We start from the raw sequence: 17,920 nt of genomic DNA, 5'->3' as shown, positions 1-17,920 counted from the left end.
TACGAAATATACATAGCTTTTTCCCCCTGACGAAGCCACTTGTGTGGTTAAACGCGCGTCGGGGCGCGTACTGGTGCGTGATATACATATAAGGTAATGATCAACCACTTCATATGTCCTTCATGTGTTTGCAATGCTAAATGAAAAATTTTTTCTTTGATAACAAGTGTCAGTCATCTAGGGTCCCTCCATGTGTAATTCTGGTTATATTGTCCATGACAATTGTCTTTTTTCAATTCATGGAGAGTCTCCCTTCATTAAATTTTGCATTGACTCACTATAATGCATATTGTCCTATGGAAGCCTATTAGTATGTATCTCACTGCACTTATTGTGGTTGTACCATTTATCTCTGAATTTTTGTTCTTTATTTATTAATATATGTTTTTTCAATAAATTGCATATTTTAGAAAAATATTGTTCTTGTGTGGTAGTTAGCCTGTTCAGGCTAATGCAGTTATACCAAATAGAGTAAATAGTGGGTGATTTGTTCTTTATTGTGTGCAACTACTGTATATATCTTTCGGAAAGTATGCATAATTGGTATTGATAAACACAAGAAACTAAAAGGATTATACATTCAAGAATTATATTCGTTTATGAAACGAAGAAGAGTTTGCAGTATTTACCTTTAATATATTTTTTTCCTAAACATAAAGCCAATTTTTTTTTTAAAGATTCTACTTTTTTGGGCTCACCAAGGCCACATAATATGTAAAAAAAAATATTTTAATATTATCAACAAAAAATAAATATTCCCATTTGAAATGAGTCATTCCAAAAGGAGATGTTGCAGACAATCAGGCATCTATGAAAAATTTTATTTATTAGCCTTAAAATTTTGTTAATATCAAAAACACTTCAAAATGACTGTGGTATAACAATAGTTTTATGAGCACACAGAGAAAGACAGGAGCGCAGATTTGTTCTTTAACTTATACTGTACTTGTGGATAATTATACACCTATAATATAGTCACAGAGTCATCTCCTCTCAAAGTCCTAAATATGTACACCACAAAACACCACACACAGGACATTCCTAAAGTTATTAACTCACACTCTGGGTGCTCTTAACCACCCACGGGCTGTTACTCCAGTATGAATGGAAAATTATGGGGATTTGGGAAGAAATGCTTTTCATTTGGTTGGTACCACAATATTTATACAGCGTCGGAATGCTCTTGATGGTGCCAGGTTTTCCCCCAATACATCATCTGCCACTACTGATTATAGCCTATGTACAGGTCTTTGGTTTAGGATTATAAATATTAACACTTTCACCCTGTGTGGGACATGCCAAAGGAAAAGCTAAATAATTGAAGAGAAGTCAGAAATTTCAAACATCTCCTAACATAAATGTCAAAATACAATTATTGAAATAAAATGAAGAAAAACCCATGCTTAATAGCAAAACACTTTAAATATATTTTATTAGTGCACTACTTTTCAGTTTCCTGAGTGCATCCAGCAATAAACCCTATGGGTTTTTATATATTCGAATGGTCGTGGCTATATCCAGGGACATGTATATATATATATATATATATATATATATATATATATATATATACTAGCTTTTACCCGCGACTTCGTCTGCGGTGATTTGAGAATTGGGCGGACACAGACGTGTGAAACTGTAAAAGTGCTTTAAAAGGTTTGGTGGGCTAGCAAATGTGATGTGATGTGTTGTGCATGTAGTGATACAGACAATGTGATGTGTTGTATTGTGTATGTAGTGATACAGACAATGTGATGTGTTGTATTGTGTATGTAGTGATACAGACAATGTGATGTGTTGTATTGTGTATGTAGTGATACAGACAATGTGATGTGTTGTATTGTGTATGTAGTGATACAGACAATGTGATGTGTTGTATTGTGTATGTCGTGATACAGACAATGTGATGCGTTGTATTGTGTATGTAGTGATACAGACAATGTGATGCGTTGTATTGTGTATGTAGTGATACAGACAATGTGATGCGTTGTATTGTGTATGTAGTGATACAGACAATGTGATGCGTTGTATTGTGTATGTAGTGATACAGACAATGTGATGTGTTGTATTGTGTATGTAGTGATACAGACAATGTGATCTGTTGTATTGTGTATGTAGTGATACAGACAATGTGATCTGTTGTATTGTGTATGTAGTGATACAGACAATGTGATCTGTTATATAGTGGAAAGCTATATGTAAATGTGAGTGAGTAGAGTGAGGGCTACTCCTGAGGTGACAGTAAGGAGTGTGCAGGCAGGTTGAGGCAGGAAATGCCAGGCAGTGTGTGTGAGTCTATAGCTGGAGCTAGGAGTCCTGCTTTTGTGAGTCTCCTGCTAGGAAGCCATGTTGTTTAGTGGCACCAAAAGTAGCCTGTGACTCAATCCTAAGGGAAAACTATGTTTGTGGAAAATTGCACGCAAATCCGTCCAGGCATTTTAGCGTGATTGAGGAACAAACATCCAAACTCACAAACATCCAAGCACACAAACTTTCACACTTATAATATTAGTAGGATATATATATATATATATATATTATATATATATACACACTGTATAAGGATTTATTTTACTTAGTATTTAGAGTAGTGAATGACATTTTCTCTAAGATGGCTTCATTCTCATAAGGGTTTTGCCTTCCTATGGATCAAAGTTGGAGGAGAATAGGTTGAATTAGATGGACTTAAAGGGATTGTCTAGGGATAAGCTTTTTAGGACCTTAGGGCAGGCTAAAACTACATAATCTGTGGGTGGCCAAAAGCTGGACCCCACACTAATCAACCATTTCTGGCACATGTCCTATACACAATACTAAGCTGGAAGCCTAAAGCTCTATACATTGTACAGCATTCGGGCACCATCACTGCAGCTCAGCTCTCATTGAAATCAGTGGGAACTGAGGTGCAGTGACAACATCTGAACACTAGAAGGGATTATATATGTAAATAATTATACAATATCAGTTGTAGAATATAGTTTTCTGCCAAAATTAGACCCGGCTTTACAGCCTTGGTAGCATAACCGCTTTAATAGAAGAGGGTCATCTGTTCAGGATCCTTATACTTGGCCAGAGTGAAGTGATATTATAAAGAGAATCTTTCATTCTGAGGGACAGGCAATGTTCAGACCCTGATTTAAAATAAGATCCATGAAGGAAATTCAAGGCACTGCCACAGATCTGCACACTAATTTGTGTTACTCAAAATGACTAATTCACCCACCACAGTCTCCACCTATAAAGCACTTCCAAAATTTACAAATCAGTTCCTTTTTTCAGTGATACGGATTGAATTATATGTGTGAAAATTTCTGTACCATATGAAATACACTGAAAATTTCAATAAAAAAACAATGAAAGTAAAATTACATCTTGTACTCAGGCACATTTTAGAGCAAAATACATGCAAAATCGGCGTGGAAAAGCACAATCTGTTGATTTACTTATCAAGTAGGAGTGCTGCAAGAAAACTGGACACTTACTGCAGGTTTCCCTACAGATTACAGCTGACCATTGGAGGTTCCATCATTGGGATACTTTGTGATCAGCTTACTGTCAAGTGTACAAATAAAAATACATATATACAAATACATTAGTATAAGAAATCAAGAAGGACCAATTCACACATGCAGTTTTGGCACAGGTTTTTAAGCCAAAATTCAAGTTGCAAGTAGAGGTAAATCATAACTATTAACAGTAATCTATGTGCGGTTACCATAGATCACTATGAATGCCAGATTCAGTCCAGAAAATGCGCTCAATTTGCAGTCTCATTTTTCTAGAATATATATGCCTGTGTGAGGGAGGCCTAACTGTTCTTGGGTAAAGGAGGAATGAAAACATCATGGCATGATAGCATCAGTAAAAGACCAAAAAATAACATTACTGAAAAGACCATCAGGATGTTTTGCAATATAAGTAAACCTGCTGAAAATATGCTTGGTCAATGACAAAGTCAAGGTGATCGTAAAAAAAAACAGGTCATCCGGAGTACATGACTAAAATCTCAAACATCCTGTTTTTAATTGGCAGTAAATGATTTCATTTGGCCTGCTTTGAAGGACTCTTAAAAACAACTGTGGCTTAAAACAGAAATGGCTTAGCCTTAACAAATTTCAAAAATAAGACCTAAATTTTGTCAGAAATTTGCCTTTAAAAACATTCTGGAGAGATACATGAATAAATCTACCATCCTTAGCTTGTATTTTGTATTCTGAGCTATAATGTAGAACATGTAAGATGCTGTCCACCTTATATTTGAATTCTTTTAACCCATTCACGACATCTGCCGTACATATATGGCAGATGTGGGCTCTTTAACATATCGCCTGCTCAAGAGATGAGCGCTTTACAGCATTCAGTATTTAGGTGCTAAATTTACTATTGGTGGAGGTCTAGTTAGTTGTAAGCTTTTTAAAGCAGATATGTTGCGGGATACATTGTCGTTTGTAATGGCACAATTCAATATTCTGTACAATGTACTAGGAAGCTGGAAAAAAAATTCAGAATGGGGTAGAATTGGAAAAAAAAAACCACATATGCAGCAATTTCATATTGGTTTCATTTTGACGGCCTTCACTGTGTGGTAAAAATGAGATGTTACCTGTATTCTGTGGGTCAGTATGAACATGGGAATACAAAATTTGTATAGTATTTTTAATGTTTTGATACCTTAAAAAAAAAGAAAAAGAAAAACTTCGCAAAATAGAAAAAAAAATTGTGTTACCGTGTTCTGACACCTGTATTTGGCCTGAATTTGGAGTTGTCCCCACCCCTCCACCAAATTAAAGTGGAATAACACACTACAGGCTGATCTAACTCTAATGTAATGTACTTAAAACATGTCAAAATGAGGCTCAGTAGTGTGTGTGGCCTCCATGTGCCTGTATGACCTCCCTACAATGCCTGGGCATGCTCCTGATGAGGTTGCGGATGGTCTCCTGAGGGATCTCCTCCCAGACCTGGACTAAAGCATCTGCCAACACCTGGACAGTCTGTGGTGCAACGTGACGGTGGATTGAGTGAGACATGATGTCCCAGACGTGCTCAATCGGATTAAAGGGATTCTACCACTAAAACACATTTTTTTCTAGTTAACACGTCGGAATAGCCTTTAGAAAGGCTATTTGTCTCCTATCTTTAGAAGTGCTCTCCGCCGCGCCGTTCGTTCAAAATACCAGTTTATACCAATATGCTAATGAGTTCTCTCGCAGCGATGGGGGCGTCCCCCATCGCAGGAGCAGCGATGGGGGCGTCCCCATTGCAGCTCGAAAACCGACCGCAGCGCCGCCTCTATGGTCTTGGGTATCCTCCCCTTGCTTCTTCAGCGTCCTGTCGGACGCCTGCGCAGTACGCTCTGTTCGGCGAAGATTGCCAAACGTACTGCGCATGCGCGAAATTGCAGTGCCCGCACTATGGCTGGGACCGAAATTTCGCGCCTGCGCAGTACATTCGGCAATCTTCGCCGAACAGAGCGTACTGTGCAGGCGTCCGACAGGACGCTGAAGAAGCAAGGGAAGGATACCCAAGACCATAGAGGCGGCGCTGCGGTCGGTTTTCGAGCTGCAATGGGGACGCCCCCATCGCTGCTCCTGCGATGGGGGACGCCCCCATCGCTGCGAGAGAACTCATTAGCATACCGGTACAAACCGGTATTTTGAACGAACGGCGCGACGGAGAGCACTTCTAAAGGTAGGAGACAAATAGCCTTTCTAAAGGCTATTCCGACGTGTTAACTAGAAAAAAATGTGTTTTAGTGGTAGAATCCCTTTAAGGTCTGGAGAACGGGCGGGCCAGTCCATAGCTTCAATGCCTTCAACTTGAAGGAACTGCTGACACACTCCAGCCACATAAGGTGCATCCTGGTGTTCTGTGGCGAATGCCAAACGTCCTGCACGGTGTTGGGCTGTGAGTACAACCCCCATCTGTGGACGTCGGGCCCTCATACCATCCTCATGGAGTCGGTGTCTAACCGTTTGTGCAGACACATGCACATTTGTGGTCTGCTGGAGGTCATTTTGCAGGGCTCTGACAGTGTTTCTCCTTGCACAAAGGCGGAGGTAGTGGTCCTGCTGCTGGGTTGTTGCCCTCCTACGGCCCCCTCCATGTCTCCTGGTAGTGCCTCCAGCCTCTGGAGACTACGCTGACAGGCACAGCAAACCTTCTTGCCACAGCTCGCATTGATGTGCCATCCTGGATGAGCTGCACTACCTGAGCCACTTGTGTGAGTTGTAGAGTCCGTCTCATGCTACCACGAGTGTGAAAGCACAACCAACATTCAAAAGTGACCAAAACATCAGTCAAAAAGCATTGGTACTGAGATGTGGTCTGTGGTTCCCACCTGCAGAACCCTCCTTTATTCAGTGTGTCTCGATAATTGCCAATTTCCATCTGTTGTCTATTTCATTTGCACAACAGCATGTGAAATTGATTGTCAATCAGTGTTGCTTGGAGTTACACTGTGTTACTTAAGTGTTCCCTTTATTTTTTTGAGCAGTGTATTTTAGTTAACTATAGAGCTGGGTATAAGATAATCCTTTAATAGTCCCACAGTGGGGAAATTTCAGCATGTTACAGCAGCATAGTAATACAGATACAGGATAATACACAGTAATATATTACAGAAGCAGACACACATATGCTGAGAAGAGAAGATATACTAGGAGCCCATAGCAGCTAAGGAACAGAAGAGAGAGAAGGAAGACGTCATAGTCATAATCATTAGTTTTCTGTGCGGAGTGTCTTCGCTTGGTCTGATGTTGATTATACAGCCTGGTCGCGGTTGGAAGACAGGACTTGCGATAGCGTTCCTTCTCACAATTGAGGTGAAGCAGACGGTCACTTACAGTGCTACCAAGTGCCATCAAGGTCTCATACATGGGTGGGATTTGTTCGCCCGCATGGAGCTCACCACGGACAGTATCCTTCTGTCACCCACCACCTGTACTGGATCCAGGGGGCTCCCAAGGACAGAGCTGGCCCTTCTGATCAGCCTGTCAAGTCTTATTTCTGTCCCTGGTTGATATACTGCTCCCCCAGAAAGCCACACCGAAAAAGATGGCTGAAGCAACCAGAGAGTTGAAAAAGGCCCTAAGAAGTGGTCCCTGGACTTCGAAGGCCCTCAGTCTCCTGAGCAGGTAGAGTCTGCTCAGGCCCTTTCTGTGCAGCGCCTCCAGGTGATCGGCCCAGTCCAGTTTATTATTACGGAGCACTCCCAGGTACTTATAGGTCTTGACTATCTCAATGTATGTCCCTTGGATATCCACCGTGATCGAAGAACTTCTCCATTTACTAAAGTCGACCACCATCTCCTTGGGGGAGACAAGATTATTCGGGCAAGATTACGTTTTTATTGATACCATATGGGGAAAGATCTGATGGTTTGATCACTTTTTATTCAATTTGTTTAGGAGGCAAAGTGTTGGGGGGAAAAAAAATTGCCATTTGGCTATTTTGATTTTTTTTGCCCCATTATGCTGTGCACCACATAGGATATTTTAATAGTCAGGGAATTTCTGAACATGGTGATACCTAATGTGTTTATGTTTACTTTTTTTTTTAATTTACTTTTATATGTGATCTAGGGAAAGGGAGGTGATTTAATTTTATTTTTTGTTTTTTTTTTATACTTTTAAAAACTTTTTTTTTTCTTCTTTTACTTTTAGGATTAGAACCCCTATGGACCTTGAACCTAGTGTCTGATTGCTCATACTATTTATTGCTATACTAATGTATTGCAGTGAATAGTAAAATCACGTGGCTTCTATTTCAAGCTGCCTATAGATGTACTATTATGTCCTGGGTCGTTAATGTGTTAAATCCTTACTGACAGGGGCAACACAGTGGCTCAGTGGTTAGCACTGCAGCCTTGCAGCGCTGGAATCCTGGGTTTGAATCCTGTCAGGAACATCATCTGCAAGGAGTTTGTATTTTCTCCCTGTGTTTACGTGGATTTCCTCCCATTCTACAAAGACATACTGATAGGGGAAAAAAATGTACATTGTAATCCCTATATGAGGCTCACAATCTACATTTTAAAAAAAAAAAAAACCTTACTGACATGCATCGTATTACCTACTTCCAACAATCCAGAGAACGTGTTTTCCCCATAAGAATGAAGCAGTACATCATTTGGAATAGTTAATAACTTGCTAAATGTTAAATTATATCACATGTGGACAAGATTTCTAACTTTTTTCTGTTTTGCACTACCCTTCCTATTTTTTAAAAAATAGTAACCCCTTAGAGACGAAGCCTTGTTTGGTCATTAAGGCTCTGTGAATTTTTTATATTTTCCATCTCCAGCTTACAAAATTCATCTTTTTTAGTATTTATTTATGCTCAGGGCTCGTTCACATCTGCGCCCAGTCTCCATTCTTCAGTTTTCCATTTCCTGCTGGCATTTTTCAAACCCATTAATTTGAATGAGTTTGAAAAGTGTCCGGCAGTGAGCGCCCGTGAGCGTTTTATGCTCTTTGCAGCAAAACCGTTTTTTTTTTAAACCGGACACAGAGTCGGATATGCAGGACTTTGTGTCCAGTTTGCCAGGTTTCCGTCTTCTGCCTGCAGAAGTTGGAAACCTGATAAGGGCTTGTTCACATCTGCGCCTGGGTCTCCGTTCTGCAGGTTTCTGTTTCCTGCAAAAAAACAGGGGCAGGAGACGGAAACCTGCCAGCTTCTTTCAAACCCATTCATTTGAATCCCGGTTCTTGTTGGTGTGCAAATTAACTCTCTCACAGCATTTGGGGCAGGCCCCAGCGATCCAACAGCACTGGGGGCGTGCCCAATCTTCATCAGCAGTGTCCTCTTCATCCTCTTCTTCTGGTAGTGGCTGGTAACTTTTAGGCCTCGGGCCTTGGGCAGAGCAGACTGCGCATGCCCACAGGCCACAAGAAAATGGCCGCTTGCACAGTACTGTAAACGGCCATTTTCTCGTGGCCTGTGGGCATGCGCAGTCTGCTCTGCCCAAGGCCTAGAAGTTACAAGCCACCGCCGGAAAAAGAATGAAAAGGACGCTACTGATGAAGATGGAGGTGGAACTGGAGAGAGTTCTCTCGCAGCACTGGGGATTCCTACGGAACGGTGGCTCGGAGAAGACAACGAAAGTTAGGAGAAGAATAGCCTTTGTTAAGTGTTACTCAGAAAAAAAAGGTTTTGTATGATAGGATCCTCTACAGCATCAGTAGCCTGTGATGAACAGACATATGGCTTCTGATCTATGATCTGATGAGTGAAAAGCTGGTCAGAAGCTAAATGACCCTCTGAACTTTTAGTGTGTACTGCCATTGCCCCCCCACCCCCTCATAAGTATTTGCTAGACACACTATGCATGCCAATTTTCTTCCCCATTTGGAATAGTGAGCAGGATTTGTCACATAACAGACACCACAGTGCCCATTGAGAGTACTCGGTTAGAACTCGAAACTTTATTTGTAAGGTTGCAAAATGTTTATGCCCTGAAAGGCAAAAATCTGAGAACTGTGATGTTTAGGATGTAGTTAACAGAGATGAGATACAACACAAGAGTTAAGCTGGAGAGGAAACACATTTTTTTCTTCTAATTTCATACGACCCCTTTAAAATCACTATCATAATGTCCCACATTCAAGACAGAGGTAAGGGTTCTTTTTCACCATGTTATTTCACTTTGACGTATATGGAAGGAAAGCACCCAGAATATATCTTGAACTGATTGAAAAAAACAGATGTCACAGAGTGGCATTCATCCTGCATATTAACCAGTATTTATAAAAAGAAGAAATATATACTGTGAGGGTCTATGATGTATAAAGTTTTCCCAGCACATATGGAAAACTAAAAGCAGAAACCTGGTGTAAAAACATCCTAAATGAAGCATTACACTGATGCCAGGTATGCTTTATTACCTTTATCCAGCTGTTTGCTTTTCTTTCTATAGCATTCTGTGGTTCACTGCTGGTCAAGCAGCAAAGACAATAGAGCAGTGTCTGGCGAGTGTCCTCTGCAAAAAAAAAAAAAAAAAAGTATATATATATATATATATATATATATATACACACACACACACACATATACATATATTTTTACAAATGCTTATAATGTGTGAAAAAAACCGACAGAAACATACTCTTTCTTTGGCATCTGTTTGCATCCATTTTTTTTGCCATATATTTTTTCCACAGTGGAGGCATAAATTGCGTAAAAATGTGATGTGAACCTAATTTTAGCAAGTAACTGGCAACCCCACCATATACTGTGCATAGCTGTCAGTCGCTGACAAGACTACCAACAAAGGTATAAATGAATGAGGTTCTACTGAAACTTTTCCCACAAATTTATATGTCTGGTCAATTTATCTTGCTCTACAACATGCAGCCTAGTGACTGCACTGCAATTTTTTTTCATTAAAGATTTTATCAGATTTTCCAAGAGAAACATGATCCAAGTGCAAATGGAAACGTAACAGTAGAAGGATTTGGGGAGGGAGAGGGGAGAGAGGGAAGGGGAGGTACATGGGTATAGGACATCAAGAGAGTAGGGAAGAAAGCGGAGGGTATTGAAGGCTCTGGTGAAGAAGAGCTAAACAGTATAAACCCCCTCCCCCCAAAAAAGAGCAAGATAAACTGTATCAGAGTTCAACAGCAAGGGGGGGGGATGTATCCCCTATAAAAAAAAAAGGTTCATGGTGAAACTCTGGAGAGACAATGAGTCAGATCGTATAAAGAACAAGGAAGTAGGTGTGGAGGGAGGGTAGATGTTTTGGGAAAGAGGGGATGAACAGTAGAAAAGATGAAATGGAGATCTAGGGAAAGGAGTTGGGAATGCAGATTGGAAGGCCGCAAAGTACTAAAAGATGTTCCACAAGGACCACACTTGTTTGTGTGTGCTATCGTCCTATTTGAGTCCCGCAAGGAGGTCCTCTATACAGCAGATGTGGAAAATGGAAGATTATAAAGATAATCTGTTTTCCCTTAGCCCAAACAGCAGCACAAGATGGGGTATTCCTGCTCCTGTGTGCTGTTAGGACAGGTGGAACTTTTAATTAGCTAACAGTTTTTCCCCCTATAAGAGGCCAGAGCGACCTCCTCCCCCCTGTGTTAGTCAAAAAGTATAAAAGGCAATATAACAATACAAACATTACCATAAACAATGGGAGGGAGCCTTGTGCTGCTGTTTGGGCTAAGGGAAAACAGATTATCTTTATAATCTTCCATTCCCCCTACGCCAAACAGCAGCACAAGATGGGGATCTAGCAAGTAAAATCCCAACTAGGGTGGGAGATCTCGGCAAGCAGATGCCAAGACAGAATGTCCGAAGGCTGTGGCCTCTGAGCTGCGCCAGTCCAATCTGCAGTGTCTGGCGAACATCAGATGAAACCTCCAGGAAGCAGCGGAACCTATCTGCTCTAAGGAGAGCGAACGTCTCTCTGACCGGGAAGTTGGTCCAATTCCGGTACTGGTAGGTCTTGAGCGCGAAGAGAGCAAGCGATGGCCTCCCTGATCCATCTTGACAGGGTGGCTTTAGAGGCTTTAACACCTTTGTTATGGCCGTAGGTATTGATGAGCAGGTTCTTCGAAAGGAAGCTGTACAATCCAAATATATGCGCAGATATATGCGACCCTAGGACAAAATCCCTGGATGAACCCAAGTTGAACCCTATCAGGGAAAAAGGTAATGAATGGCTCCGAGGCAGCCAAAGCTTGTAATTCTCCAATCCTTTTGGCAGAGGTAATTGCCAACAAGAAGGTTACCTTGTAGGAGAGATATCTCCAGTCCACTTCTGTTAAGAGTTCAAAGGGGGGAGAACAAAGCCCCTGAAGAACCGCAGCCAAGTCCCATTGCGGGACAGGGGGCTGCATCTGAGGGCGGAGCCTAGAGGCCCCTTTAAGGAATTACTTTAATAGAGGATCTTGTTATAACCAGGTCCCTAGAAGAGTGGAAAGTGCTGAAACATGAACCTTCAGGGTAGCTGGAGTTAGCCCCTTATCCAGGTCACTCTGTAGGAACTCCAAGACCGATTCGATAGCAGAGTTATTAAGCTGCCTATCCGAGATCCTTTGGTAACTCCTGTTAGTTGAATCCGCTCTTGAATGGGCCAACGTTCTTAGAACGGCCTGGGATAATCGTCTATCTCCGTATACGATGCGGTCAACCTCCAGGCCATGAGGTTGAACCTGTCCAGGTCCTGGCAGAGCTGTCAGTTCAGAATTACCAGGTTTTGGACTTGTGGAAGCCTCCAGTAGGTCCCTTGACTCATTAGGATGAGGTGGGTAAACCATGCCCTTTTTTGGCCAGAACGGCATGATCACTATTGCCGAAGTCTGGTCCTGCCTGAGTTTCGCCAATACCTTCGGAATCATCAGAATAGGAGGAAAAACGTATGCCAGTTTGAACCTCCAAGGTATTGACAGGGCATCTACCGCCAAAGGATTGTCTTCCCGGTAGAGGGAGCAAAACCTCGTCACTTTGGCGTTGTACTGGGTGGCCATCAGGTCCACCTCGGGGAGACCCCACATCTCAGTGAGATGATGAAAGATGTCCGGATTTAGGGACCATTCGCCTGTCGTCACAGGCCTCTGCTTAGCTGATCCGCAAGGATGTTCAGCCCACCTTGAATATGAACCGCTGATAGTTGTGAAAGATTCCTCTCCACCAGGAGAATATTAGATTTGTCACCTGCAGAAGCGAGGGGGATCTGGTTCCCCCCTTGTTTGCTGATATATCGGACTGCTGTTAAGTTGTCTGTTCTCACTCTCACAGCTTTCCCTTGCAGGTGGGGTGCAAACATTAGAAGCACACGGTGCACCGCAGTGAGCTCTCGCCAGTTGGACAAATGAGCCTTCTCTAAGCTGGTTCCAGGTCCCACGTACCGGGGTCTCCCCCAGAAGCACTCCCCATCTTGTGAGGGAGGCATCTGTGGTCAACAGGGTCCAGGATGTCTGGACCGTGGATTTCCCGTCTCTGAGCTGGGACCACCAAGCCAGTGATCGACGGGTTCTGATGGATAACTGGATAGGCTTCTGTAGCCCTGAAGGACTGTGGTTCCCGACTCTCAGGATCTCGCACTGTAAGGGGCGCATGTGCCATAGGGCCCACAAAACTGCCTTGATGGCTGCGGACATGAGACCTAGGACCTTCATGGCGGTCCTGATAGTAACCTTCCGGGTTGTGGATAGGTGATGAGCCGCTTGACCAATCTTCTCCTTCCAAGGAGGAGGCAGGGAGATCATCATGCTGAGAGAATCCAAGATAAACCCAGAAATTGAATCGGGGTAGATGGAACCACTACCGACTTCTGCCAGTTTATTAGCCAGCCCAGCTCATTTAGGAAAGCCACAGTGGATTCCAACTGTGTGGCAAGCACCTCCTTTGACCGGGCTTTTAGGAGCCATTCGTCTAGTTATGGGACAATAAGATCCCTTGGAGGCGCAGGGCGGCTACGACCGGGGCCACTACCTTTGTGAAGGTGTGGGGGGCCAAGGATTTGCCGAATGGGAGAGCTGTCTAGATAAAGTTGCTTGATGCCCTGAAGAGGGAGGGTCCTTACGTATTTGTCTGGCTTGAACAAGTTGAAGGACCGATGGATCTTGGATAAGCCGTGATCAGGCGGACATATGATGAGACCAAATAGCCTACCCAGCCGATCTAGATGTGCTCTCCTCAGAGAGGGAGGCATAGGTAGTCAACAGGGTCTGGCGTTAGCTGGACCATGGCCACTCTCCACCAGAGAGGGATGCATCAGTGGTCAACAGGGTCCAGGTAAACTGGACCATGGACTCTACGTTTAATTTCATGTTCCTCCTATGGAATGCTTCTCTAGATGTGCTCTCCACCAGAGAGGGAGGCATAGGTAGTCAACAGGTTCCGGCCTTAGCTGGATCGTGGACACTCTCCACCAGAGAGGGATGCATCCGTGGTCAACAGGGTCCAGATAAATTGGACCGTGGACTCTACATTCAATTTCATGTTCCTCCTATGGAACGCTTATCTGGATGTGCTCTCCACCAGAGAGGGAGACATAGGTAGTCAACAGGGTCCGGCCTTAGCTGGACCGTGGACACTCTCCACCAGAGAGGGATGCATCAGTGGTCAACAGGGTCCAGATAAATTGGACCATGGACTCTACATTCAATTTCATGTTCCTCCTATGGAACGCTTATCTGGATGTGCTCTCCACCAGAGAGGGAGACATAGGTAGTCAACAGAGTCCGGCCTTAGCTGGACCGTGGACACTCTCCACCAGAGAGGGATGCATCAGTGGTCAACAGGGTCCAGATAAATTGGACCGTGGACTCTACATTCAATTTCATGTTCCTCCTATAGAACGCTTATCTGGATGTGCTCTCCACCAGAGAGGGAGACATAGGTAGTCAACAGGTTCCAGCCTTAGCTGGACCGTGGACACTCTCCACCAGAGAGGTATGCATCAGTGGACAACAGGGTCCAGGTAAACTGGACCATGAACTCTTCATCCAATTCCACTTTATTCCTATGGAACTTTTCTCTAGATTCGCCCCACTAGTGAGAGAGAGGCGTTTATAGTCAACAGGGTCCAGCGCTAGCTGGACCATGGACATCCCGTCCTTAAGATGGAACACCACCTGGACGAAAGACAAATTTTGAGGAATAACTAAATTGGCTTGACCCAGACTGCTGAGTTTTTTGTCAGCTGGATGACACAGCCTCCTCCATCCAATTCCTCATTGCCCGTATGGGAATCTCCTGTAGATGCGCTCTCTACCGGAGAGGGCTGTCTCTGTGGTCAACTGGGTCCAGACTATCTGGACATGGACATCCAGCCCTTAAAATGAAGCCCCTCCAGGCCCCACGGGTTGTGATTCCAGGCCTCAGACTTACCTTCTGCACTGCATGCGCTATATGGCCCAAGGGACTGCAACTGCAGACTCTGACATAAGATCCAGTAACCTTTGGCAGTTAGGATGGAAACCCGCTGTATCACCTATAGATAATGCACTGCTGATATGATCTTTTCCCACCTAGAGGAGGGAGATTTTCAAGCAGACAGAGTCCAGCATGAAGTTTAGAGACTTTCTCCATGTGAATGGACCATGAGAACCACAAGTACCTTATTAACTTTTTTTTTTTTTTTTTTTTTCATATCACGAATGCAAAGTGCAACTGGGATTGAACCCAGGATACTGTGGATTCAGGCATACAAGTCTGTAACCCTACAGATTGAGCCACTAGGGCTTCTATTTCTAAGTAAGACCTCTTATGAAAACTGGGAGAGGGAACCTTACCAGAAATCTCATGTACTCCTTCACCCAGGAGATGACAACAATAAATGAAGGGCTCCTAGCTGGAGGACCCCGTACTGACAGCAGTGCAGACATGCATAACCTTACAACAAATTGCCTTAGAGCATACACCATCATGTGAGCAATAAGCAAATATGCACCTAATAAGTAATGACAGTACATAGGTATCTGAACCCTTCTTTTAGGTTCACAGCATATAGTCCCCGCTTAGGAATTAAATGCACATTGAAAAACCGCAAGAAATACAAAAATTTGGTTGGATCTTACCATAATGGCGGTGAATCGACTTCGATATTGTGAAGTTGACAGAGTGCCCATAGCAATAGAAATTAGTGCTTTTAGTCTCTGCAGTGAACACAGAGGGAAGGCTGAAAGAGGACACGGCTTACCTTACTGCAGGGCAGTAAATGAACTGCAGCTGAAAAAGTCAGTAACCTGCACAAGGCAGGTAAGACAAAAGACTGCAGTATAAACCTAGATCTTTCACTCAGAAAGAAGGGAAAGAGAAGAAAGGATCTAAGACACCTTATTCTAAACCATAGAGGAGGCCACAGCCTCCTCCACCTGTCTAGTCGCACAGGACAGAAAAAAACACAGGGGGGAGGAGGTCGCTCTGGCCTCTTATAGGGGGAAAAACTGTTAGCTAATTAAAAGTTCCACCTGTCCTAACAGCACACAGGGGCAGGAATACCCCATCTTGTGCTGCTGTTTGGCGTAGGGGGAACCTCCTGTACCCATGACACCATAGCAGAAGAAGTGGTGGTTTTCCACAGTCTGAGTATAATAGATCTGGCCGTAACCAACAAAAAGCCTATGAGTTTATTGGTGTGTTTGTTGATTTTGTGGGGAAAGATATAGAGAAGGAAAAGGGCCGGATCATCCTTCAGCTCAACTCCAGTGACAGTATTCTCCATGTGGCGGAATTCAGTCCAGAAGTGGTGTACTTACTGTGTAAGCGGCCATTCTTCTTGTGGCCGCAGGCATGCGCAGTCACCTCTGCCCAGGCCTGAGGCCTACAAGTTTCACGCCTACGCTGGAAGAAGACACAGAAAGAAGATGTTCCTGAAGAAGACGGAGGTGTCGCTGGAGAGTTCTCTCGCAGCATTGGGGACACCCCCAGTGCTGTTTGAGTGCTGGAAACGGCCCTCAGTGCTGCGAGAGAACTCATTTGCATACTGGAGAAAAGCGGCATTTCTAAGGAACGGCGGCGCAAAGACATCTAAAGGTAGGAGACGAATAGCCTTTCTTAAGGCTATTCCGACGTGTTAGGGAGAAAAAAATACCTTCTGAATGATAAGATCCCTTTAATGCATCATTATAGTTCACTGACTCAAACAGCCTCTGTGTACTGCATTTCCCTAACCAAAAAAATGAGTGGCCATATGAAAGCCATAGTAATAATAGCTAAGTTAGAGACACTGAATCTGCAGCAATCAGACCTTCTAATTGGACTGATACTAATGCCTATAAAATGAGATAATAAAAAGCTGAAGGCCTTTTAAAGGCAATAACATTTTTTTTTGTTGTTGTTGTTATTAAAGTACTTTTAGTTTTTTCTCGGCAATACATGGGGATTTAGTCTTTTTCATTTTTGCATGTTTCTTTTTTCTTTGTTTTAATATCCTGGAAAGTATTACAAAAGGAGGAAACATGATTTTCAGAGCTCCGTGGTACACACAAGACTCATTGAGCACTGTGTATACATCTAACAAGAAAGCAGGGAAGGTAATAAACCATCCCTTCCTTCCCTTGTGGAATCTGGCTGTCATTGACAGGAAGTTCCCGTGTCCTGCACAATTTTGTGCAGCTGCTATCTCTGCAAGGACATATAGGTACGTCCTTTCAGAAATAAACAGCCGTTGCGCAGTCATGTAAAGTCAACGGTAGGTTGGCAGCTAGTTAAGTATGAATAGAGTGCATCATTTGATAATTTGATTTTCATTTTACTGTATATATTGTAAACCGATGGCTGGTCAGGTAATGGAGGGGGTGTGCATCTCACCCAGACTACTCAGGTGGGTGAGATGAGAAAACTCCAGGAATGTTTGTTCTCAGCAGACAACTTTTGTCTGCTGAGCATTTTGGTAAATGCTCAGTACTGGACTGGATTTTTAGGAATGACATGTAGGATTGGTAGTGGGACCTGTCATTCCCCCCCCCCCCCTCCAGTCCACACTTTGGGGATGTTCCGGCAGCTACTCAGCTGCAGAGAGTCTCCTCATCAAGGAGGCTTAAGAAGTTGCTCCAGCAGCAACACTTAGGCAGAGCTTGGCTGGAGAGCAAACAGAGAGGTCAAATTTTTTGGAGCTGTGTCCTGAATGATTCGACTGGCTTTTGATTTCTGTCATTCTAGGTGAGGTAACCTATTCTTAAGTTTAGTTAGAGCCTAGCCAGGCAGGTATCATTGTATTGTTTCCTTTTGTTGCTGCACTACCGTTTGTGAGTGAAAATAAACTCTACCTTTGTTTTGGACTAAACAAACTGGACTTGTGTGTCTATGCCACCCCACCTAAAAACCCCAGACCCTGACAATATCTACTACTAGTGAAAATGAACTTACAGCAATCTGTTTGCACAGCAGCTGAAAAGTGAGTCACTTTTAAAATAATTTATCTTGCTGACATCTTGTGGCCAATTTGAAAACTGCAATAATTTACAGTAAT

The 17,920-nt window shown here is 43.1% G+C and overlaps 1 protein-coding gene across 2 annotated transcripts in view; it reads right to left on the bottom strand.

Moving 5' to 3' along the window:
* FANCC (FA complementation group C) overlaps positions 1–17,920 on the bottom strand; it is a 113,472-nt gene that overhangs the window by 72,712 nt on the left and 22,840 nt on the right. For both annotated transcript variants that reach the window (XM_075277732.1, XM_075277741.1), the window contains exon 4: positions 9,885–9,979. In XM_075277732.1, coding sequence (XP_075133833.1) covers positions 9,885–9,979 — 95 coding nt within the window. The remainder of the gene's footprint in view (positions 1–9,884; positions 9,980–17,920) is intronic.

The sequence above is a fragment of the Leptodactylus fuscus genome, chromosome 1 (genome assembly GCF_031893055.1).
Source record: "Leptodactylus fuscus isolate aLepFus1 chromosome 1, aLepFus1.hap2, whole genome shotgun sequence".
Lineage (NCBI taxonomy): Eukaryota > Metazoa > Chordata > Amphibia > Anura > Leptodactylidae > Leptodactylus > Leptodactylus fuscus.
The sequence above is the reverse complement of the archived record's forward strand: the minus strand, read 5'-3'. Positions and strand labels throughout refer to the sequence as shown.